The sequence below is a fragment of the Balaenoptera borealis genome, assembly GCF_965194805.1.
Source record: "Balaenoptera borealis genome assembly, chromosome: 3".
In the NCBI taxonomy this organism is placed as follows: Eukaryota; Metazoa; Chordata; class Mammalia; order Artiodactyla; family Balaenopteridae; genus Balaenoptera; species Balaenoptera borealis.
In genome coordinates this window covers 48,870,929-48,896,383 of record NC_138866.1, presented here as the reverse complement: position 1 = coordinate 48,896,383, position 25,455 = coordinate 48,870,929, and the positions used below count along the sequence as shown (strand labels likewise).

The window sequence follows — 25,455 nt, the reverse complement described above, 5'->3', positions numbered from 1 at the left end:
ATGACAGGAGCCAGTTGTCATGGGAGAATCTGGAGGTCTCGACTGAGGGAAGAGAAAGGCAAGGGCCCTGCAGTGGGATCAAGGCTGACGTGTTCCAGGAGCAGAAGACAGCAGGGCCTGGGGGTGGAGAGGAGTGGGCTTAGTGATAGGCGATAGAGGCTGTAGCCAGATTCTGTAAGGCCTCCAAGGCCAAGGTGATGCTTGGATTTAATCCACGTGCCTTTGAAGGATGTGAAGCAAAAGAGGGATGTGATGAGAGATGCACGTTAAAATGACCACTCTGGTTTCCCTGCGGGAACTGGGTTACAGCAGGTCGAGGGTGGAATAGGAAGCCACCTGGGATTGTTGGTGTAATCCAAGCAAGAGATGAGGGCTGGGTTAGGCTGGGTGATTAGTGGAAATGGAGAGAACTGAATGGACTTGGGAGTAGTTTAGAGGCAGGGTTAAAAGTTTGAGGAAGGTGCAGTATTGCTCAGGGTTTATGTCCTTTCCTCATTTTCAGTTGAAATGGAGGTTTTTAGGGCATATAAACTAATTTACCTTTCGACTTAATCAAAATATGGCAAGAGCTGATTTAGCTAGCATTCTTTTTACTGGAATTTGCCATTAATGAGGAAATTCAGTATGTTTAGAATGATAATTGTTATATTTGGAGTCCTATGGTCATTATTAAAACCTAAAATGCCTTTTTAAAACATTGCAATATTAAATCATATTCAACAGAGTTTATAGTGTTCAGTACCCTGAGAAAACCATAATTCAAAAAGAGTCATGTACCAAAATGTTCATTGCAGCTCTATTTACAATAGCCAGGACATGGAAGCAACCTAAGTGTCCATCATTGGATGAATGGATAAAGAAGATGTGGCACATATATACAATGGAATATTACTCAGCCATAAAAAGAAATGAAATGGAGGTATTTGTAGTGAGGTGGATGGAGTTAGAATCTGTCATACAGAGTGAAGTAAGTCAGAAAGAGAAAAACAAATACAGTATGCTAACACATATATATGGAATCTAAGGAAAAAGAAAAAAAAGAAAAAAAAGGTCATGAAGAACCCAGTGGCAAGACGGGAAAAAAGACACAGACCTACTAGAGAATGGACTTGAGGATATGGGGAGGGGGAGGGGTAAGATGTGACAGGGTGAGAGAGTGGCATGGACATATATACACTACCAAATGTAAAATAGATAGCTAGTGGGAAGCAGCCGCATAGCACAGGGAGATCAGCTCGGTGCTTTGTGACCACCTAGAGGGGTGGGATAGGAAGGGCGGGAGGGAGGGAGACGCAAGAGGGAAGAGATATGGGAACATATGTATATGTATAACTGATTCACTTTGTTATAAAGCAGAAACTAACACACCATTGTAAAGCAATTATACTCCAATAAAGATGTTTAAAAAAAATGTTCAAATCTTTTAAAACCAATTATCTATGTATTGTATACTTTATCAGAATTTCTAACTAATCAGAATATTCTTTTCCCCAACTAAACCACTTAATCATTCTGCAGTTCACTGTAGAAGCAATTTTCAGATTATGCATATCACTGCTCCTTTATGAGTAGGAAGAAATAAGTTAGTGGTGCTACTTGTACTTTAAAAAAAAGATAAGTAAAAACCACAAAATGTTTAATGTGATTGTCTATGGATGGTGGGATTATGTGTGATTTGTTTCTTCTTTCTTCCTTCTTGTATTTTCCAAATTCCCTACAATAACATGAATTACTTTTAAAACCATAAAAGTTATATTTTCAAAAAAAAGTTTATTATATTTAGAAAGTCACTACTCTCTATATTACTACAGTTCATAGTGGGAAACTATAACAAATGACATAGCTATAGGCCATGTTTCAATTTTTTTTCCTTTTTAAAAAATAGATTTACCGGAAACTTCCAGGATTTTAAAGCATGGTTATGGATGCCCTGAGGAAAGACAAACTAGTCTTCCCCAGTGATGAAAAGTAACTTAATGATGTAATTATTACTATATCAATAGGATTCTGGTGGGTAATTATCATGTGACTTATTGAATGGGGAGATGACCAGTCTGAATGAGTAGATGAGAATTCTTAGATGGGCACTAGGATTTGGGGTAAGGTATCTACAGTATCTACAAATTTTTAGTATTTGGTATTATCCTTATGTCTAATTTAATGACTTTACCAATTCAGTACTTTCTCTGAAGTTATAAAGGGAGTTGTAGGTTTAGGGTGTTTCAGGACGCTTTAAAGGTCCTGTAGGGTGTAACCTAGCATTCCTTGGAGGAATCTCTGAGTTCTAGGTCTTATTCCCCAGGTAACCAAAATCCATACACCATCCAGCCGAATAACCCAATAGCAAGTCCAGTGACTAGAAGCTGGCAAGTTAGCCTCTCACAGTTGGAGAATCTAGAGTGCCTACAAATAGGCAGTCGTTATCAGTATTTTTTCTATTTCAGCGCACTTGAGGGATCTAACATCCTCAGGAGTAACAGCAAGTCACTGTGGCAGGGGTGGATGGTATCAAAATTTGGAAGGGGACAGGGAAGTACTATTTATTAGTCATTCTTCATTTCATAGCCTTTTCGAATTACCAAATAGGAAGTTGACCAGGAGGCTAATCAAACCTATTGATCTCCTGTCCATCCTGTACATTTATGGGGAAATGTAAACAAATTGCTACAAAGAGTTCTCCTTGGTCCTGTGGTAGTTCTTGTTATTTTTTGGTTTTGAGTTACTTTGTTTTCGTTTAATTAAAACATGCCAGATATTATGAAATAAGGCAGAATAAGGAAAAGGTGAGGTTCTGCTAAATCTGTACAAATTCAGTGTTTTTGTTCCTTATTTTCAAAAATCACATAGGAATAAATTAAATCAAATAAGCTAAGTAAATTGTATGAGTAAACAGAAGAGTCTTGCCTGGAGGAAAAAAAAGTCACTATATGAAGCTTATTATATATGAAGTTGTTATTCCTGGGAGGGATGGAAAGAGCATTCCTTTATTTTGGGCAAACCTCATGTTTTGCTAAAGCCTTAACTTAGAAGAGGAGAAATCTCAATGTATATTTCTTGAACTAAATGCTTTTCTTCCACTTGTTCCTAGTGTTAAATTCCTGTCTTCTCCCCTTCTTATCATACACGGTGAGGATGACAAAACGGTGCCTTTGGAATTTGGAAAAAAGGTAAACTAAGTTCAGTGGCTGACAGAAACATACTATAGTAATTTCACCATTTTCTCAGCCAGCCAAACTTTGATTAGGGCCTAAAGAAGGGTCTCTGACATTATAAGGGATTCTCTGCACCCCTGAATTGCTGTGCCACCTGGTGTATACAATACACTGTTGTCACTGTTCCATGAGCTGTGCAGCTTTCAGTTCCTTGGTTGTAGAGGCAACCACTCAGGGATATATATGCAGGGTGCCCATATCTCTGACTTAATGGGACTAACTCCTTAAGGTGGCTGTTTCCATACCCTTTTAGGAAAATCAGACTAGGAAAACAACTGCTTCAATGATCAGCCTTTGAGTCCTTGCCTTTCTGCCCCTTGCAGCTCTATGAAATTGCACACAATGCATATAGGAACAAAGAGAGGGTGAAGACGGTGATCTTTCCTCCTGGCCTCCAACACAACGTCCTGTGTAAAAGCGCCACACTGTTAAAAACCGTGAGGTAAGATTTGCTTTGCTAAATGCGATGAGCGCTGCTCTGGCTTACTTAGACCATGAGGTGGGGAAAGCATGTGAGCTCATCTAGGTCCTTTTCCTGCAGAGATTTCCTGAGCCAGCAGCGGGCGTGAGGTCTGAGTACAGCGGAGAGCGAAGACTTGGTCCAAACACCACTTGTGGTGTATATTTCTTATATGTAAAACTGTACTGGGCTGCTTGGGTGAGCTGAAGTTACTGACATTTCTACAAGTCACTTGCCATTTTAGTAAAGGGGAAGAAAGCATGGCTGCTGGGCATCATGGAATGTTCTCGTTTAGCTTGTCACAGTCTACTTTGTGGAACATGCCGAAACTTCACTGTGGAGAATCAGAGTTTGGTAAAAATTTGATCCCATCTAAAAATGTACAGTTACCGAACATTCTGGGGATACCTGTGGATAAGGTGGTCTTTGATTTGCACCTAGGCAGCAAGCAGTATAAGAAAGATGCTCCCGTGTAGTTAAATAATTTGTATTTGAGTTTAGTTAATTTAAATGGCATTAAAAAGTTCCAAGCTGTTTTCTAGCTTTCTGAATAGCACTGGGGAAAGTCCTAGCACGCTACTCAATCTGCCATAGAACAGTAAGATTTGGCACTCATGTAGCCTTTGGAAATTAACGCTTTATTTTTAGCCCTAATATAGTCATAACACTTTCCCTCCCGATTCCCAGAGATACTTAACTAGATTATTATTTAATAAAACAAAACAAAATCAAAGAATGTTGTGAAAATGTTGAAGTCCAGTAAGAAGCTATTCTTTCTCAGGACATTTTAAAACTTACTTTCCATTGGCTTTGTTCACCCCACTGCTGGGTTCACTGGACAGGGAAATCTTTAGGTCAGAAGGTTCCATGTTCCAGATGTCCCGGGCATACTCCTTAATTGTTCGGTCACTGGAGAATTTCCCTGAGGCGGCTATGTTTCTGAGTACCGTGATGTTCCAGGCCTTTGGATTCTGTAAACAAGAATTACACTTGTTTAACTGAATTAAATTAACGTGCATCTAAGGCTCAGGGCCTGAGTGCCCATCAAGCTGTATGACAAACATCAGGCCAAGCACATCCAAGTACAATTGATGGGGAAAATGACAGGAGTAAATTGTAATGAATCATAAATACATTTGTTTCACAGTTGGGAGCTGGACAGGGCAGACTGTGCTTTTCTCCTATTTTAGATTATATTTCTCTAAAATGAAAAAGTATTTTTCACTCTTACAGAAACCCTAATTGGTAATTTCTGCCATAGTTACAATGTTTTGGCAGGTAAGCCTTATTTCCCATGCTTCATTTTGAATGAAGATACCTCATCTCCCTTTAAACTACAGGGGAAAGGAAGGGACTAACATTCATTGTCTGCTAGATGCCACGTAAGAAATTTACCCTGTGGGGGCTTCCCTGGTGGCGCAGTGGTTGAGAGTCTACCTGCCAATGCAGGGGACATGGGTTCGAGCCCTGGTCTGGGAAGACCCCACATGCCGTGGAGCAACTAGGCCCATGAGCCACAATTACTGAGCCTGCGCGTCTGGAGCCTGTGCTCCGCAACAAGAGAGGCCGCGATAGTGAGAGGCCCGCGCACCGCGATGAAGAGTGGCCCCTGCTTGCCGCAACTAGAGAAAGCCCTCGCACAGAAACGAAGACCCAACACAGCCAAAAATAAAAATAAATAAATAAGTAAATTAAAATTATAAAAAAAAAAAAAAAGAAATTTACCCTGTGGCTCACAGCCAAAGCTCGAAAAACACTACTCTAGAACATTAGCTATCAGGCAGGCAAACAATCCCACAGGAGACTTTATTCACCAACTCCTCTTTTCCTGTTTTTTCAGAAGGTAGATACTCCAGTAGGTTTACACTGAATCCCAAATACTCCACTGGGGTTTGAAAACAGGGCCAATTAAGGTTTTATCCTAAATAAAAAATACACATCTATATATCTAAATATATCTCTCTCATAATTTTATGTAAAAAGTATAAGAAGCTGTTTATTTTAATTTTTTTATTAACATCTTTATCAGCTATATGCATACGTATATCCCCATATCCCCTCCCTCTTGGTGGGTCTCGTTCCCACCCTCCTTATCCCACTCCTCTAGGTGGGTCGCAAAGCACCGAGCTGATCTCCCTGTGCTATGCAGCTGAGAAGCTACTTATTTTATAGCCTCGTGATTTTGTAAAGAACTCTAAGAAGGAGTTCTATGGAAATGACCAGAATATTATTTGAAAACAACAGCAATGAATTATAAGCATTTAAAAGAAAAACTAAAACACAGTCTGAAATTAGTTTATTCAGACTTTGGAAACTTACTAAAATAAGAGAATAAAAGCTTCCTGTCTTCACGTTCTTTATTTAAAGGGATAATGACTAGACCTTCCAACCACGTGGGCCATGTTTTCTACGCTTCAACAATACGATTATTGTTAAGAGTAAAAGCTGCAGTTTGCACTAATGAACAAGGAAGATGGAACAGAACGCTGGCCTTCTAGGTGGGCATCCTTTGGATCAGGGCCATCATTTTAACAGAAGGGACCATTGTGCAAAACCAACATTCACATTTGTGCATGCCCTCACTCATATTTTCCTTTCCTGCTCTGTTTCACTTCTGTTTCTTTCCCTATACAGCTTTTCTACATAACGAGCATGGGTTGAGATCAAGAGGAAGGAGCTAGAGGTGGCCATTTTCTTTCCTCTGTCTTTGAGTTCTTGGAGGCTGTATGTGGCTGCTCTCGCCAGTGTTCAGGGAGCAGGAAGTGAGCCACTGCTTAAATCTAGCACCGCCTCTCCTTGGGAAGTATGTAAAACTCTGGTTTATATACACTTTTGGGGGGCTGGATATGCTGTAAAGCAGCACAGGCCTTGAGTGATCCTGTTTTAAAACCCCAGTGGGATATCTGGGATGACTGTAGGAACTACCTTGTCACCTGGCTTTGGGAAAGGAATAGGAAGAAATGTTAGTGCAGTATGTTTCTGTCGGAAGTAGTTACTGATGTGTCCAGAGGGCAGGAGGTGGAGAGTTTATGCGTTCCCACTGGTCTGCTCTATAATGGCTTTCTAGTTGGAGAGCCAGAATGGAGACTGTGTGGGCAAGGACGGCTACCTCAAGAAGCCCAAGCTGGAGTCTTAGCACAGGGCCAGCCTCCTCCTGTATCTGTTCTTCTGCGGTTTCTGCAGTTCCCTCAAAGTCTTTCCTATCAGAGAGGATCGCCTTTCCGTATATTTACTAAATGTACCTAGAGGGCTGGGCTCTTTGGTAAAGATGTATGACTTTGCACATGAAGAGTTACTCATGTGGCTCTAGCCCTTTTCTTTTCTTTTTCTCTCTCTCTCCCTTTCCTTCCTTTTCTTTCCTTTCTTTCCTTCCTCCCTCCCTCCCTCTCTCTCTCTCTTTCTTTCTTTGTCTTTCTTGTTTCATTCATTTTTCTTTTTCTTTTTTTTAAATTCAAATGTGAAACCTCCCCTCTTTCTATACATTTATATTCTATTCATATAGCACCACTCCATGGGTAATCCAGGAAAGGTACTTACTTTACAATTTTCAAATCCTAGGGGGGTCAGTCCTTTCCCAATAAACGAAGGTTCAGCCTTAGAATCAATTTAGCAGATTTTTCAAAGGCTGATGGTGATCCCACCACTACTGGGTCAGAATCTCTTAGAGGGCGGCGGGCATCTGTACTTTGAAAAAACTGCTTGGTGATTCTGATGCACTTCTGGTTAAGGGCCCCGGCACTAAATAGGCTCCTTGAAGGGCTTTGTCCATGCTGGGGCCTCAGTGCCCGGCATGGTGCCTGCCATGGAGGAGGCCCCACTGCCCCTCTGTTGAATAAATGAGTGGGTAAAGTGCGTATTTAATTTCGCTTTATACTCTTAGTCTCTAGGATATGCCTGCTACATGGTGGGTGCTCAATAAATATTGAATTATTTGTGACTTTTTACTTGGATATTAAAAAACCTACAACTGCAACTGAAATGTCAAATGCCAACCTTTGCCTAAATTCGGGAACAGTCAAGTTTTGATCTGAAAAACCTAAAGAGTTGCCTCACTTCCCATTTTTGATTGGTTGGTGGGGCCCTGTTATTTAGATTTAATAAAAAGAAACCAAAATTTTAATGAACTGTAAACTGGTTTCCTTTGTAAGTCTCAGCCGTGTACTCACCATGTACAGCTGACTGACTTTTTCTTGACACTTGACATAGGCTTCATAGTCTGCAAAAACTTTAAACCTTTTTTTGTGATTAGAAGGAAAAAACAAAAAGCTTCATTAATAGATGTGTGCTAAGATTCCATTTAAAATTCTCTTTTGCTTAATGTCAGGCATGGCTGGCTTACCAATCTGACATTTCTATTCACAAGGGTTTCAACCAGCCCTCAACCTTTCTTCCCACATGTGAGAATGTTATCACATGGATGCATCTGAAAGTTGGGGACACCCATGAAAGGAGAAAAAGAATACCAAATTTGTGGGTCTTATTCTTAAGTCTTCTCCTTGCATTTTTAGTGGAGAATATCTAATTTTTCTTTCCAAGTCTAGGTTAGCTTATCAGATCACAGATCTATGCTAATCTACATGTGTTGTAGTTGGTTTAAGATATTCTCATCCCCTTTCCACAGCCCAAACAGCACCATCTTCTTGTGGGAACTCACCTGTCATGATAAAATAGCATGTTGACTAAGTCTTTGAAGAGGTCAGGCTGCTTGGGAGAAAAGAAGCCCTTGTCAATTTGATCAATGGCCAGCTTTAGCTCTGGAAGTGCCTCGTAATATTCTTTTGCCTTATACCTGTAGGGTCGGGGCGGGGGATAAGAAAAGGTTCTGTTAATGTTTGTTAACGACACACTGGACGCTACATTAGCTGTGAAAAATGCATTCAGAAATACTGGCATTTATAAAGTCATTATAGAGTTCAACAGGGGTATAAATAATATTTATCTAGATCCTGAAATTTTTTTTCCCAACTAAATTTGATTAGTTCCTTGTAACCAAAGACACTAAGGACAGTAGATAATAAAAATCCTAGTCACAGAGCAATAGTCTAATCCGGTAAAATACAGTAAGATTCATTTCAAAGCAGGCTTTATGGCTCTAAACAAGCGTTGTACAGTTGCTTTTTTTTTAAAGATTTATTTATTATTTCTTTATTTCTTTAATTTATTTTTGGCTGCGTCGGCTCTTAGTTGCGGCACGCGGGATCTTCATTGAGGCATGCGGGATCTTTCGTTGTGGCGCGTGGGCTTCTCTCTAGTGTGGCGGCGGGTTTTCTCTTCTCTAGCTGTGGTGTGCAGGCTCCAGGGCGCGTGGGCTCTATAGTTGTGGCACACGGGTTCCAGAGCTCGTGGGCTCTGTCGTTTGCAGCACACGGGCTCAGCAGTTGTGGCACGCGGGCTTAGCTGCCCCGCGGCATGTGGGATCTTAGTCCCCTGACCAGGGATCGAACCCGCGTCCCCTGCATTGTAAGGCGGATTCTTTACCACTGGACCACCAGGGAAGTCCCCGACAGTTGCTTTTTGGTCCCACAGATCCCCAAATTTGTTGCTACTGAACAAAAATTTACTTCCAAGGGTTGGGAAGTGTATTTGACACCCTCCAGATTTTGTGATTGCTGTGGTTCCTTTGAGCAGCATCTTTCTTTACTTCTTATTTGAATCCAGGTTAATAAACCTATCCAGATATTAAGTGGAACAAGCATTCTGGGTGCTTCTATACAACCAGGCCTATCATCTACCACATTTTAGTCCGTCTCTTTGAGATCTTAAAGGAACACTAGATGGTTTAAATAATAGGCAAAAACTTCAACTACAAACTGGTTCAGTTTTTTGATCAAAGTGAAAATCACAGATGTGGAGAAGTGAATAGCTCATGAGGCCAGCTCTGCCATGGCTGATAACAAATAGTAACGAGCCCATGTACCTGTGCCCAAGCTCCTTTCACTTTCACTTGCTGCGTGTAACAAGACTAATCTGTGGTCAAGAGGGTCCCCTGACTCATGGGAGATGTTCTGCTGTCACTCTCATGTGACCTGCCTCAATGGGACACCTGGGTGGGCAGGTACCCTCCTGGGGGGATACCTGCTCAACAAGCAGGAGTGCTTTCTCACCCTTTCTTGTCCAAAGCAGCCACGTCCTCTACTCTCATGCCAAAGATGAACAGGTTCTCTTCCCCGGCTTCCTCGGCCATTTCCACGTTGGCCCCATCCATGGTCCCGATAGTCAGGGCCCCATTCAGCATGAACTTCATATTGCCTGTCCCCGAGGCTTCGGTGCCTGCGGTAGAAATCTGCTCCGACAGATCTGTGGCTGGAATGACTGCAAGCAAGGCATCAGTGATAGAATTAGTGATTCTGTCTCTCTGGATCAGCTTGTATGGTATCTAAGCATTCACCTAGCTGGCCTGTTTTAATCATTAAAGTAGTACATGTACATCAAGATAAACATTCAAATGGTGTAGGATGGATCTCACTCTTCCCCTTGGCTCTGGCAACCACTTTTGCCCATTTCTGATGTGCTTCTTGGTGGTTATGGCCACAATGCTAAATAACTCTATGCTTACACGACTCTTCCTTGGTCTATAAACTTTAAAGAGTATCTATTGACTCTCTGCTATAAAAGTCGACACTACTGTGAAATAAAATTCATATTTTATGTCAAGACAAGAAAAATTTAAACATGAAAAGTTTTCTCTGCCCTCTGGCCTCCTCTCTCCCCTCTCCTGTGCACTGTGTATCTGCATTATGCATGGACCAAACCTCCCTATCGGCAGAAATATCTACTCAGCCATAAAGAGCAACGTTCTCCTAGCACCAACAAGACAACTCCTTAAAAGATAACATTCCTCCTTGATCTTGTAAGGGGTCACAATGACCCACCACTTTGTACTTGAAGATCTGGATTGTGTAAACTGTCAATAATATAGCATTTAATGTAGAGCCCTCTGTCTCAAAAAACTTATATAACTGCTTTGACTTCTAATGGGTGGAACAGTTCTTGGAACTTTCTGATCTGCTGTTCCTGGGTTATAATCCTCAATTTGGCTCAAATAAAAATTTCCATTTCTTTCTTGGATGGATGGGCTGATTAATTTTTTATCAACCTTACATTTCTCTTCTCCCCCTTCTTCCTTTCAGTTTTTGTTATGGTTTTATTTTTATTTCTTCTATTTTATAACTTTATAAAATATATCTAAACTTCTCTTTCTTGATCCTTAAAATTCAGAATCTTTCCTGACCCCTCTTTTGCAATCTGAGGAAACTGGATTGTGCCATTCCTTCCACTCCTTACCACCTTCCTTCCACTTTCACTGCAGGGAAATAAGCCACAGGCAGCTGAGGTGTGCCCAGGGCAGACCTTTCACTCTGATTCACAGAGAAGTTCCTGCTGCCTGCAGCATCCCTCCTGTGCCTCCACTACAAAGCACAGGACCAATTCTCTGCTTTACTTTGAGAGCTTATTTGTGCATTAGACGTATCTTCATTTGCACCCATAAAAATCTGGCTCTTTTTTCTTTATGCAGACAGTTCTTAAATTGTAACATCAGAGGACCCAAAAACACCTCAAAAAGAGAAGGGTCCCTTTTCAATTTGGGAAAAGGGCGAACCCACAGTTGGCATTTGCATGTGGGTGGTGCTTTGTGATGCAAATAACAAAAGAAAGGGATGTTGGCTTCTTGCCAGTCTGGCTGTCCCCACATGGGAACTCCACGCCTGCTCTGAGCGCCTGTCTGAGGCACATCTAAGCCTAGGGATTTGGCAGCCTGACATATGCCCTCATTCCCTGCTGCCGCATGAACAAATGACAGCCCTTCTTTCCATGGAGTGACCAGAGGAATATCCGGGGATTGGGGCACTGGTGTTCTATGGCAAAACTGGGGCTGGGAACTGAAGATCTTTTTTTTCTTTTGTAGAGCACGGTCTGTACTTTACCAAAACCTCAGGGCCACCTCCTGTAACACCCAGCTCTGAGCAGCTGAGAGGAAACTGTGCTTGCAGATGTAACCTCTGATGTGAAGTCTGGGGACAGCCATCTCAGTGTCAGCTGGGTCCCCTTAAACATTCTTAGCCTAGGGTCTTATTCTGCCTAAGAGTGACACCTTCTATCCTAAGTCACTGGCTCCCGAGGTCAGCTGCTCCTTTTTTCTATAACGTGTAAATCCATCCCTAGCATGTGCCCTGGCCCCGCATGGTTTGTGAGGACAGCACTACCTTTTTCAGCAAGAGACACTCTGTAGTTCTCCAGGAAGATGAGTTTCAACTTGCTTCCAACCATGGGGTCATTGTTCACCACCTCTGCCACTGAAGTGATCAGCTTTATGATCAATTTGGCCATGTGATATCCTGGGGCAGCCTTGGGGAAGGGTGTGGACACATGACAGAACGCAGGCATGATGAAGTGGAGAAACGGCAAGAGACAAGAGCCCCCAAGTCCCCAGGGAAGAGAAGCAACTTACTTTGCCACCGATTATAACTGTTCTGGGCACGAAAAGCTTCTTCGGGTCTTTCTTAATGCCTGCAAAAGATGGAGAAGGGGATGGAATGGAGGACGGTGGATGGCCGGGGTGGTGAGAGCTCCACCTCTGGGGGCTGGTTGGGGGCTGCAGGGCTGACTCACGGTTGTACATGGTGACCACATGCAGGCAGTTCAGGAGCTGCCGCTTGTACTCATGGATCCTCTTCACCTGCACATCAAACATGGAGGATGGGTTGATCTTCACTTTGTACTCCGTCTCCAGGAACTGAGAAAACTTCATCTTGTTCTCCTGTTGAGACAGTGCATGGGGCCAGAGCCCTTTGGACTCAGAAGCATTGGGTGGGTGGTCTGTTTTTAAACAGTGGGGCATAAACCCTCCAAGCAAGTGCCGCCGGGAAAAGCATCCACACCGGGAAGCCTCACCTGCTTCACGTTGGAAATCTCCCGGAGGAAGATGTCATCGCCCAGGAAGCCGTTCAGCTTCGTCAGCTGGCTCAAGTCCTTCACGTAGTCCTCCCCGATTTTCTTTCAGTTTAAAGGAAGAGGTGACTTTAATCAGGGAAGGCAGTCAAGCCCACATGAGCAGTTTCTGTCAGTCTGTGGCAAGGGCCCACATTCCCCTAACACTCACACCCCACAGCACCCAGAATGGCTTCATTCACAGGAGATGCTAAAAATCCCGTGTGGGAAGAACACTTGCTATACCTTCAGTGGTATTAGGTGTTAAAAACAGGAAATCTACCTAAAAAGGGTGACACATAACCCAGGTTCTGCTAGTTACTATTAGAGGACAAACAAAGGTCCTGTTAGAGGACCTTTGTCATCCTCTTTTATTAAACAGGGGTACCATCTGTGTGTCACATGAGTACTGTTCACCAGGGCCAGCTACATAATGCGTGGGGTCTCTTTTTTTGAAATTAAGAATTTCAAGCTGGCTACAGCGGAGAATGAAACCAGTGCGGAGCCCTGTGGGGTTGCACACGGGCCGCTGGCTCAGGGATGACGCAGGCCCTGCTGCAGACTGGATTTGCAAGTTATAAGCGCACTCTCTGCCTCTTGAATCCTAATCAGAAACCCCCTTTCCCTCAGCACTTCCCGGTTACCTCTGCTATTAACTCTGCCAGGCCCGGGTTGCAGAGTAACAGCCAGCGCCTTGGAGTGATCCCATTGGTTTTATTCTGAAACTTGTCTGGTTCTAGCTCACTGAAGTCCTTGAATCTGGAGATGGAAGAGACACATCACTGAACTTGGCTGGAACGGCAGGTTCCTGCATGCTGCATGAAGTTCAGAGTTAGATCTCAGAAGCAGAGTGTAGGCTTAGAAAGATTAAATAAAAGTGGAGAGAGGAGGGGCTGACAGCAGCTATGGGTATCATTCTAAATAGAAATCCATTTGCAATTCAAAATAATTACAAGAAAAATCCAATCTAATCATCTCCGTATGATTTCCTGGCACTGACATAGATCTCAGACTTTTGAGCAGAATAGTTTTTTTTCCTTGTAAGTCTAGAATTAGGATGGTTCAGAGAGGAAGGCCTTTTCTTTTCCTTTTAGAGAAGGGTTCTTTGTATAGAAGACAATACTTTTAAATATTTAACGGGGCCTTTCCTCATCTCCGACCGCAACCCTGCCTTCACTAGCACCGTTCTATTCCTGAGCAATGTGAGACCCACTACGACAGGGATGGAGGCTCACACTTGGTTCTTCACGATGTCTGAGTGAATTTTAGCCACGCCGTTCACAGCGTGGGAGCCCACAATGCAGAGATGGGCCATGTTGATCCTTTTGCCTCCTTCCTCTTCTATCAGAGACATCCTTCTCAGGCGGTCGACATCTTTAGGAAACAAGGCGGCAATTTTCTAGGCAAAGGAAGAGAAAGGCCTTACTGGTCACTCAGGTTTCCAGCAAGCCTGGGATAACGTCATTCACTTCCCAACCAAAACCTTCGTTGGAGCAAAGGTAAAACTTCAGTCCCACGGAGAGGAGTGAAGATGCCTAGGGAGATGCCATCCCTCCAGGTTAGTATTTTCAAAAGGATGTCATTAACAGAGCCCCACCCAGACTTGAATGCTTGTGATGTATCAATGACTGAAAGATGTTTGGGCCTCAGGTTTGGTAGGAGGGAAGACTGCAGCCACCCTTAACATCTCTAGACCTCCTTCTCAAAAGGGTTATGAATCTGTCAAAGTGACTTACATCTAAATGCTTTTGATTCATCTCGTAAATGATTTGCAAATGTCGAGGAAGCAGCTTCTCCACCAGCTCCACGGGCCAGCGCTCCAGGGCTTCCGGGAGCACCGTGTGGTTGGTGTAGGCAAAGGTCTTCTGGGTGATGTCCCACGCCTGGGGGGAGAGGGGGCTCAGTGCTTGCCTCTGCAGGAGAGGTGGCCTGCAGGTGTGCCCCATCCTGCAGGCCGAACACTTCCTCAACTCCTGCCCGTCAGCAACAGGACAATTCTATCTGCATGTGTACAGTTAGACACAATTCCGCTAGGTTCCTGAATGCTCCAGGTAATGGGAACATGGTTTTTTTTGGGGGGGGGGGGGGAGGAAAAGAAAGCAGTAAATTGTCTTATAAAGTTTAGGACATCATGCTGATAAATCATCTCTAGTATCCTGTCTTTCATTTATTAAATAAACAAAACTTGAGGAATAAAACTTCAGTAATGTTCTGAGAAAGTACCAAGTATGTTTCAAATTGATGGGGACACCTTCAGTTAGCTGTATTCTGAGGCTAGAGAGTTTAATTTTGAATCCTTTTAGACACAAAAATGGCAAACACAATATAAGCCTTCATACAGCTACTGAGCTGTGTCCCATGAGTAATGTGTTTATTTATTTCTTAGTCTTACTCCCTGTAAAGCAGTAAGAACTGAGACATGTCAGCACCAGGGCAAAGTTTACCTTTAACTGTTGGAAGTTAGCAACAGTAACTTATTTTGAAAAACTGTAAAAGGTGCTTTTGGCAGAATCTCTTAACCACAGATATTCTGGTCAATCAAAGGAAAAAGAAGCCAAACTATCCAGACCTTGGACCAGGGCAGTTTTTCAATATCCACAAAAATCCTCATCAGCTCAGGGATGGCGAGTGCAGGGTGAGTGTCATTCAGCTGGATGGCAACCTACAAGGGGAAAAGAGAGCGATGTGAAGGTAACCGATGGCCCAGGTCCTTGTCCTCATCCATGCCTCATGCGTGCACCAAACAAAACGTCTACCCTCTATGGAAGGCTCTAAGTATACTACTTACTACTCGATTTTTTTTTTTTAATTGAAGTATAGTTGATTTAAAATATTGTGTTAGTTTCAGGTGTACAGCATAGTGATTCAGTTATATATAAATATTTTCAGATTATTTTCCATTATAGGTAAGTAAATTTCCTGTGCTACGCAGTAAATCCTTGTTGCTTATCTATTTTATGTGTAGCAGTGTGTATCTGTTAATCCCATACTCCTCGTTCGCCTCCCTCCACCCACTTTGGTAACCGCAAGCTTGTTTTCTATGTCTGTGAGTCTGTTTCTGTTTGGTATATAGACACTCAGATTTTTTTTTAGCACGGAGACAGAGGAGTAAATCTGATGGAAGTCCTGATACCCTCAGTTGTTCCCGCCTGCGTTCAGGCTGAATACTCGCCTGATCTGGGAAGGCGTCAAAGGCAGTTGCGGCACTACCGCTGGACCCGAGCTTAGAGGCTTTGAAACGTCGGATGACATCTTGCAAGGTAGCAGCCACTGCAAAGTACTCCTGCTTCAGTCTCAGCTCCTTCCCTTCAAAAAACTTCAAGCCAGAGAGACTGAGTGACAGGGCTCACATTGCTAGGAGTGGCCAGAATGTGGGTGGCATCCCCTACCAGGGGACTTCAAGGCTAAAGCCCATGGGATGTCTGGTGGAAGCTGGCAGGTTGAATGCCAAGCATCAGCCTCCTGAAACTCCACTAAAATGATGGTAAAGGGATTGAAAAAAGGCATACTGATAAAGGATGGAGGGAATGGAGAGAAGACAACAGCAGCAACTTTTCAGAAGCTGAAAAACAGATGGATAAATGGTAATTGAACCAGAAGACCCAGGAAAGCTGCATCCTGACCTGCTAGTGGAGAAAAGCCAAAGGAACAACCCAGTATATACACTGAAGCCCCCAAAAGGCCCAGGAATTGTCAGCATTGGGTGCCTTCAGAAGTAGGGGTGAAGAGGGGGTAAAAGGTTAGTGCAGAGCCTAAGAAGCAGTTGGCCTCAGACCTCCTCTCCAATTCCCTCAACTGGACAATCTCCTTTGCCAACTCAGGCAGAAGCTGGAGGTCTGTTCTCTGGAGACGGTATAACAGGGGTCTCTGGACTGAAGGGCAGCAGGTGAAGTCGGAGGTGGGGGTACCATCCCATACTAAAAATGGGGAAAGAGGCTCAGTGAAAGTTTATGTACTGAATGCTGATGCTTTCAGTCTTCATCTCCCAACTGAATTTGAGAACACAGGCAGCCAGTGTTAATTCCACCAGGAAAGAAGCTGCAAGCGTCTTCTCTAGGGAATTCGACCAGCCCAGGAGGGAGGACCTAAAGACATGGACATGAGGAGCTCCACCAGGAAGTGGCCCCAGCAGGTCACAGGAGAGGGAAACCAAATAGATAAATCCCAAACAAGTGTACAGAGCTCCCCAAAATTTGTCGGTACCTTTCTCTTAAGTTTCAGTGGGCAGCTAAGGACCATTAGACATCTAAGAAAAACTTCTCAAAGATGTTAAAATAATAAAAGCCAACTTAGAGGTAACAGAGATTAGAGAAAAGAATGATTATAAGAATACTATCAGTATCCTCAGACAGATTAGATATTGTATTCAAGAAATAAGATGCTTCAAGAAAATATCTAGAGCAAAAAAAGATTACTTGGAAATTAAAACATGACAGCCAAAGTGAAAAACCCAATAGAAGGACTGGAAGAGAGAGTTGTGATTGCCCAAAACAAGAGCAAGAAGACAAAGAGATGATAAATAAAAGAAAAAAGGTAAGAAAACTAAAGAACTAGTTGAGGATGTTTAACAATTCCAGACCATTTCTCAGAGAGCTGTAGTCCTGTGTCCCCAGACTGAAAGGGTACCCAGGCGTGATAAGTGAAAGCAGACTTACACCAAAGCACACCCCCCAAAATTTTTAGTACATTTTAGTACACTCAGAGGGAGGGGGTTTGGAGAGGGACAGAGGGAGGGGAAGAGGGAGAGGGAGACTAGAAGCTTTCAAAGGGGAAGAAAGCAGAATTCAAACAAAAGATCAAGAATCCGATTGCATTGTACTTTTCGGCAACACCAAAAACTAGGAGATTAAAAAAAAAAAAACTTTGAGTCTTCAGTATCCAGGCAAACTACCAATGTGAGGGCAAAATAAAGACATTTTCCAACATGCAAGGTCTCAAAAGAATTGACCTCACTTGCACCCTTTCCTAGGAAGCCCCAAGCGTGTGTACTACCAAAACAAGGGAGCAAACCAAGACGTGGGATCCTGGAAACAAATGACGCCAGAGAGTATATGAGCACAGACGTCCTCAGAACAATGGGAAAAGTAGATCCCAGGATGACAGTGGAGCAGCCAACCAGAAGAGATCCAGAAGAGACTTCAAAAAGACTGAGTCAACAGAATACCTAAGGTGTTTGAATATATTGAGAGGAAATTTATACGACTGGGGTAGAGTGTAGGATAAATTAGGGAAAAGTACTCAGAAAACCAAGCAAACAAACAAAACAATGATTAACTCCAGGAAAGGAGAACTTTTTAAGGAAAGGAAAAATAATCATGAGATGATGACGTGTATGTGCACAGATCAGCTGTCTGTAGCACTGACAGCGTCATAATAATGTAAACACTAGCTGAAGAGCTAGTGCAAATCACCATGTAATTCTGTTGAGAGACTGGGCATAGAACACGTGTTTTTGTGGTGGGGGTGGAAGTCTATGGGAGGAAGGGAGCTAAATTCTCATCTTCAGCAGCGGGGAGTCAATATTGTAAAAAGAGGAAATCACGAAGCAGCAGTAACAGCATGTTGTTAGAAATATGGAGGTAAGTATCCAGAAAATCAGTTCAAAGCAAGGGGATGTAGTTGCTTTGGGGAAGTGGGAAACAGGAGACTGATTTTATAGTAAGCCTCAGAGAGCTGCTTTTCTCTTTAAACTATGTGCAGGTACAACTTTGATAAGAGTTTAAAAACCAAAATAAAAATTTAAAGTCATTAATAGGAAACTGTCTGGATTGATATTACCAGTGGGAATTTATAGGTGGTAGAATTTGGAATTGTATTTAAGTGTATACACAGTACTTTGGGAACCTGAATACTCAGGTGATTTATTTATCTGAGCCCTGAAAGGTAAGTAGGAATCTGAGGTGAGCACAGAGGGCCGGAGTATTCCCTGAAGGCAGAGGAAACCTGGGCAAAGCATGGAGGTGAGAAAAAACAGGGCAAATAATCCTCTACAGCTGGGACCTATTGCTAGGGCAAGATCACGGAGGATGTGTCAGAGAACTGATGACCATATCGATGAAGATACACCTAAGATTCTGTACTTCTCTTAGGGGTAAGCAAAAGCCTTAAAGAATTTTAAGCAGGGCTTCCCTGGTGGCGCAGTGGTTGAGAATCTGCCTGCCAATGCAGGGGACACGGGTTCGAGCCCTGGTCTGGGAAGATCCCACATGCTGCGGAACAGCTGGGCCCATGAGCCACAGTTACTGAGCCTGTGCGTCTGGAGCCTGTGCTCTGCAACAAGAGAGGCCGCGATAGTGAGAGGCCCGCGCACCGCGATGAAGAGTGGCCCCCGCTTGCCGCAACTAGAGAAAGCCCTCGCACAGAAACGAAGACCCAACACAGCCATAAAAAAAAAAAAAAAAAAAAAAAAACCTCAAAATTATCATCCAAAGAGGCTGTGTCATTAAAAAAAAAAAAAAAAAAAAAAAAAGAATTTTAAGCAAGGAAAAAAAAAATCTCATTAGTTGCGGAGTGAGGACAGGGGGCAAGACTCTTGGAAGACAGACTAATAGGGCTATGGCCAAGCTGGGGAGAGGGAATGAGTCTGTTCTTGTGGTTACAGTACGAAAAAGATTTATCAACTTCTACTTAAAAACAAGCACAACACTGAGAGCTACCTTTTTTGCCCAGTGAATTTAGTCAACTTTGCACCCCATGCTAACCCAGTATGTGTTATCAACTGTTGTGGATGATTATTTCCAAGTAAAGTTAGGTTTGGGCCCTACTGAAGATAGGAGGATGAATTTCAAGCCCCTTCCTGCAGGCTTGGGTTTGGCTAGGCAGTGTGACCCCAGTCTTGGAAGGATTCTTACTTTAATTGACCTTGCAATAGAACAGTCTTTTGCTTTTGGGTTACAGATTTCTTTTAAGGTACTGAAGTCACATTCTTTCTCCCAAAGGAAAAATAACATATACCATTAAGTTCCTAAAAATGCTGCAGCAAATCCACTTAATCCTCCCTGGAGATGGGTTTAACACTAAGGGGACATCTGGTCTTAGGATCATTTATGTCCTAGTCCCCAAGATCCTTGTTTTGTGACATCTTTGTGGAGCAGAGTACTAGTTTGGTTGCTTCTGAGGTTATTATTTTTTTTAAAAAATTATTATAGCATCCAGAAAATTATTTTACTCATGGAGAAGTTAGAGCTAAGTATATTTAAACCCACTAAGAATCCATAATAGTCATCTGAGATCCAGTTCCAAGTGTTTTTTTTTTTAAACTAAGTTAGTAAACTTTGGAATGATCACCTATAAGAAAAAGTTTAATGAGATAAATAAGTGGCATAAGAAACAAGTGTCTGCTCCTGGGTCTATTCTGAGGTCCATGACCCCACCTTGCCTTGGGGCAGAGGGGCAGAGGAGACCCATGAGTGAGGGGAAGAGGACAGGCAAGACACCTCCAGGGACTTCTGATGCTGTGGATGAAATTTCTGTTTGGAAAGGAAGGAGTGCTTCACCTGTACTGCACCTCATCTTTTATAGCCAGGTTTTGTTTTGAAATACATGTACAGAGCCTCCCAATTTAGTGATGGGGTCACTAATCAAGGGCAAAACACCGATTCTGATTTCATGAATTGTACAAATTCGTTTTCCTTACATGGGTGGGAGGGGAAATCTACACAATTCAGGAAGAGATATGGTGATTATTCCTCACTGAAGGAAAAAACCCAATATTAAGTGTGTGCTTTACGGCTACTGAATAGGTGCTTCTGAAGTAAGCTGCTTCTGTTTCCACTGAGAAAGCAAGCTTGATCACTCACATTATCATTGGGATAGAGGACCCGGGAGATGTTCTCGGCCAGATTCCGGTCCAGCACAGCCTGAATGTAGTCTCCAACGTTAACTGAGGGAAATGTTAGAAAAATGAATAAACAGACGAGCCAGCCACTGTTTTCGGAAGCCCCTTGATCTCACCTGATGCTTGTTGGGTACCATGTGGGATTCCTAAAAATCCAAAAAGATTTCAGCAAACCTTCATGCTGTGATTCACATGACAGTCTGAGAGGGTTAGACTGAAGGATCGCTTTAACCGTGTCCTCCATACCTGCTCCATATAATGCTTAGTCACTAAAGAGTTCAGATCAGAAACTCAGCGCAACTTGGCTCTAATTATTGGACAGAAAGATGAAAGACACACACGAGGAAAGGGAGCCCACGCTGTACTCACAGTCTCTGAGGTTAAAGTCATTGGGTGCGCGAGCGGACCAGAGGCGCATGGTGTTGACCGTGTTGTTCAGATATCCAGGCACCGGGGTGTCATATGGAAGAGCAAGGACCACCTGGGGGGAGAAACCAAAGCAGCTACTCACTGTTTCCCACGTGGATGGAGGAGGTTGAACAGAGCTGGGAGACAGCAGCTGGAATTTGGTTCCTGGCTCCATCACAAACTCAAACTGTATGATCCCTAAACCAAGTTAAGGGTCCCAAGGCTGGAGGTGGTATTAGGGACCATGTCGGTCCTCCTCCCACTTGGAACAATCTGGATGGCTGGAACGACCCAGACAGATGGTCCCAGATGGTCCTCCACATCATTTCCACGTTGACTTCCCTTTGTGTCCCTTGCCCTGATCTGGACACAGATCTTTCATGTTTCAAGATCAAGCCATTGCTCTAAGAATAGCAAAATATGATGTGCAAAGTGGTAAATGTGAATCTGTACCCATTAAAAAACAGGAATCAAGATAAGTTTCATGTAGGTTATTCAATGATCTGATTTCAAATATGGTGAAAATTAGCAGAATAGGAAATTTATGAAGATAAATATTACATATGATGTTTAAAATGCTGTGCTAGATTTTTCAAAGCTGCATGAAGAAGAGTTATTTTAGTGATCTAACAAATAAGCTGATAATTAGCTGAGACGTGTCTAAGAGGTGAGCTTTGGAAAATTTAGTTCAATATTTGTGACAGTCATGGAAATAGAGAAGAACAGGAAGATGAACCATGTTTCACATGAATTTAAAATTTATGTGGGAGAAGACAATTTTCTATTCCCTGCCTCATCAGAATCAAGCTCTAAGGAAGGGGAATGACAGACTGATTGAATTGGAGGATGCTAGAGATCATCTAGTGCAACTTAACGCGTTTCGGATATGAGGGGAATGAAACTGAGAGAGAAGTGACTTACCCAAGGTCATAGTCAGTGGTAGTGTTGAAACCTAACCACAGATCTCTTTAATTTGGTCTGCTGAATTATGAGGGAATGAAACACTCTAGCCTACATCAATCAGTCACATACATTCAGTCATGCTTTCATGAACATCATAACCACAGAGTAATAAATCACATTTATTTGAATATCTTTTACTAGGAAATAAAGATCTCTGGAGTTCTAAGAGCAAGTTGTGGTCAATCAGGAGAAGTCATTTACAGAGTGGGACTCTGAGTCTGGGTTCAAACATGACTCGTCCTTCTGACCCTCGAAGCATAATTGAGGGAGCTGGGGATGCACGTGGCTTGGAGGTCCCTTTAGAGAACCTCAGGGAGAAGTTGCCACCTCAGAGCTCACACGAGGCTGTGCTTTCTTTGGGACGCTCCCATCGTGGTGGGAGCATGAGAGCCAGGACCCCTCATGAGCAATGTCCCATCGGCCTGGGCACTTGTTCAGAGATGCGCTGCAGTTTGAGGCTCTTCCTGAGAATCCTTCTTTCCCTCTCTCTCTTCACAGGTGTCACACCTGCGTTGCAGTCTGAAAGACATCCCCCCTCCTCCTGTTCCCTTTCCCTTTATCTTTCACAGGCATTTCTGCAATAGATCACTTGTACTTCTAATTCTCCCTTCTGTCTGCTTCCCAGAGGACCTGAACTGACACAAGAAATGAAACAAATCACTCAGTTTACTGGAAGCCTTCACAGCAGGCACACATGAGGTCTGACCTCAAGCTCTCTGACCTCACTAGCTACAAATCTGGGGCTGATCAGGCAGTGGCGTCAGTCCATAAAATTCTGCACAGATTGGGTCAGCTCACCCTTTATTACATCTGCCCCATAAACTTGCCTTTGTGGGCACAGAAAAACACACTCTCCCTAATTGAATTTCTGGATATATTATGAAAATGTCTAGAGGTGCTTTGTAAATATATCATCAGGTCATCATAAGGTCATCAGTGGGACCTACGAAGTAAACAGAATGCTTCCAGGATTGGGAGTATAACCTGCGTACGTTTAAACAGATCAGAAGCCACTGGAAGTTTTAGACACCAAATACTTGCTAGATTAATGCCCAAAACATGTGAGAATTCTTTAGGCATATTAACAATTGGTTTGTTGCAGTTCTTCTGATCATATTTGTAATCAACTGCAACTTAGTTGTGGTCTATTGTCTAACCAAAATAAAAGGGAAGGGGTGGACAGAGGGAAACATCTTGAAATTACAGTATTAGTTTATTCCTTATATCATTATATATAATGACCTATTTTAGCTCCTAATGCATTATTTCATATGCTGAATAAATCATGTTCAGATAGGAAAAACTTCAAAAAAAGTCTTTCTTTTGTGAACCGTGAATATCCTTGCATGGATTAGCAGAATAAAGCATCAGCTTAAAAGGCCACTATAACATGGGTCTTGCGTCCACAAACCAACTGAATTTAGCATTACAATACTGAATTTTGTTCTTGATTTTGCTATATAAGAACAGCATTTCCTTGGTCTTTACCATTTTCTTTAAGCTTTTAAAATGGCCAGTGAGACATCTTTTCTGGCGTAAGACTATATTTACTAAACAAATATCTCAAGTGGAGCCTCCAGTGACTGGACAATGCAATCCAGTAGTTCTTAGGGGTTATTTATCAGGACGTATGAAGACAGCAAAGCACAAACCACCACTAGAGGAGCTGAAAAGTAAATTGTTCAGTAACAGGGTAACACTCTAATCTGGTGGCAGGATAAATACACGGCCATGAATTAAGTACACTTGGATTGACACCAGCATTATTTCTCTAGAAGTGATTCGGCACACAGTAACAGAGTGCGTTTTGCAATATTTTGCATTGTTTTTCTTGACTTGTAATGAAGAAGAACTTTGGTAATCCTTTGAATAAATACGTCAGTTAAAAAATATTTACCCCCCAGGGGCTTCCCTGGTGGCGCAGTGGTTGAGAGTCTGCCTGCCAATGCAGGGGACACGGGTTCGAGCCCTGGTCTGGGAAGATCCCACATGCCGCGGAGCAACTGGGCCCGTGAGCCACAATTACTGAGCCTGCGCGTCTGGAGCCTGTGCTCTGCAGCAAGAGAGGCCGCGATGGTGAAGAGGCCCGCGCACCGCGGTGAAGAGTGGCCCCCGCTTGCCGCAACTAGAGAGAGCCCTCGCACAGAAACGAAGACCCAACATAGCAATCAATCCATCAATCAATTAATCAATAAAATAAATCTTTAAAAAAAAAAAAAAATTTACCCCTTAGAATTTACAAGTCAATGTACATATGGCAGTGGGGTGAGGAATGACATTTAACTTTATTCAATCTTGGTTTCAACAGCTTTATATAAAACTGGAGAGCTAAGCATGCTGGGATTATAGAATTGATTAATCTCTTATAAACTGGATGACAAAATGACCCTGGGAAGTCACTTGACCTTGGGGAAGTCACTTCTCTCTTGGCCTCAGCTCCCTGGTCTCCAAAATGAGTGGGTTCCACTAAGAGAAGTAACAGATTTATTTATAAAAATATACTCTATTATTCAATATACAACACACTATACTCAACACCATATACACGTCGTACTCTGTGCCATCCTCTATACAATGCTCAGCGCGAGGACTCTCAGAATACCTGTGTGTTGATCCACTTGGCTCCGGCCTCTGTGTGCTCTACTTTCCCGTAGAAGTGAACAGGCAGCATGAACTCGGGGCGGGCCTTCTCCCAGGGGTTTCCATGCCTGAGCCAGTCATCTGCCTCTTCTATCTGCAAAAAGGACATGGCTTAGAATTTGTTTTTCAGGAGCAGTGGACCTAGCCCTTCAATTATATCAAATTAAAAGTATTTTTGGGGACTTCCCTGGTGGCGCAGTGGTTAAGAATCAGCCTGCCAATTCAGGGGACACAGGTTCGGTCCCTGGTCCAGGAAGATCCCACATGCCTCGGAGCAACTAAGCCCGTGCGCCACAACTACTGAGCCCACGTGCCACAACTACTGAGCCTGCGCTCTAGAGCCCGTGAGCCGCAAACACGGAAGCCCGCGTGCCTAGAGCCCGTGCTGTGCAACCAGAGAAGCCACCGCACTGAGAAGCCCACGCACCGCAACGAAGAGTAGCCCCCGCTCGCCGCAACTAGAGGAAGCCTGCGTGCAGCAACAAAGACCCAACGCAGCCAAATAAATAAATAAATAAATTTATAAAAAAAAATATATATTTTTGACTGCATCAACTCAAGAATACTGTTTTGGCAAGAAAGATGTTGGTTCTGTCAATCTCAATTCATCTTTGTTATTGTCGTACAGCCTAAATCAACAACAATACTGGCTAGTATTACTCTAAATGTTTTATACATATTATTGCATTTAATCCTCATAGCAACACTATAGGAGGGAGCTATGGCTTCTCCCTTTGTTAAGGAAATTGTAACTTGCTCAAAGTTGCACGGATAGTAAACGATACAGGTAAGATTTGATGGTAGGTCTGTGGGTTCTAAAGCCTGTGTCTTAACATCTGTGAACCCAATTGTCTAGCTTGAGGGAAAGAGAGAGGCTTCCCAGGGATGTTTATTGTTGGATACCTGGACCTGATGGGTCCTACATTATGGTTTTTGTCAAGAGCTTTGTGCCTTGAAAGCACAGAATCGGTTGAGAAAAACTACTCATAGAAAGCTCCCTTAATAAA

At 43.0% G+C, this 25,455-nt stretch overlaps 2 protein-coding genes and 1 long non-coding RNA gene across 10 annotated transcripts in view; 2 read left to right on the top strand and 1 right to left on the bottom strand.

Moving 5' to 3' along the window:
- PYGL (glycogen phosphorylase L) overlaps positions 1–25,455 on the bottom strand; it is a 57,330-nt gene that overhangs the window by 11,418 nt on the left and 20,457 nt on the right. The window contains exons 5-20 of the mRNA XM_082384805.1: positions 24,411–24,542; positions 20,807–20,918; positions 20,400–20,482; positions 15,773–15,916; positions 15,170–15,262; positions 14,337–14,483; positions 13,836–13,999; positions 13,245–13,359; positions 12,565–12,666; positions 12,283–12,430; positions 12,122–12,180; positions 11,877–12,018; positions 9,777–9,984; positions 8,327–8,461; positions 7,839–7,905; positions 4,471–4,643 (exon numbers count right to left, since the gene is read on the bottom strand). Coding sequence (XP_082240931.1) covers positions 4,471–4,643; positions 7,839–7,905; positions 8,327–8,461; positions 9,777–9,984; positions 11,877–12,018; positions 12,122–12,180; positions 12,283–12,430; positions 12,565–12,666; positions 13,245–13,359; positions 13,836–13,999; positions 14,337–14,483; positions 15,170–15,262; positions 15,773–15,916; positions 20,400–20,482; positions 20,807–20,918; positions 24,411–24,542 — 2,024 coding nt within the window. The remainder of the gene's footprint in view (positions 1–4,470; positions 4,644–7,838; positions 7,906–8,326; positions 8,462–9,776; positions 9,985–11,876; positions 12,019–12,121; positions 12,181–12,282; positions 12,431–12,564; positions 12,667–13,244; positions 13,360–13,835; positions 14,000–14,336; positions 14,484–15,169; positions 15,263–15,772; positions 15,917–20,399; positions 20,483–20,806; positions 20,919–24,410; positions 24,543–25,455) is intronic.
- Positions 1–25,455, top strand: part of ABHD12B (abhydrolase domain containing 12B) — a 65,796-nt gene that overhangs the window by 20,279 nt on the left and 20,062 nt on the right. For 2 of the 8 annotated variants that reach the window (XM_082384883.1, XM_082384875.1), the window contains exons 2-3: positions 3,089–3,167; positions 3,536–3,654. In XM_082384883.1, coding sequence (XP_082241009.1) covers positions 3,089–3,167; positions 3,536–3,654 — 198 coding nt within the window. Of the gene's footprint in view, positions 1–1,885; positions 3,168–3,535; positions 3,655–3,753; positions 4,465–11,578; positions 11,868–25,455 lie in introns of those variants that run through there. The other 6 variants (XM_082384884.1, XM_082384877.1, XM_082384876.1 and 3 more) reach the window with 6 other exon arrangements.
- Positions 15,923–18,724, top strand: LOC309625414. The gene is made up of 2 exons (XR_014242510.1): positions 15,923–17,153; positions 17,190–18,724. It is a non-coding gene; the product is annotated as an uncharacterized lncRNA (long non-coding RNA).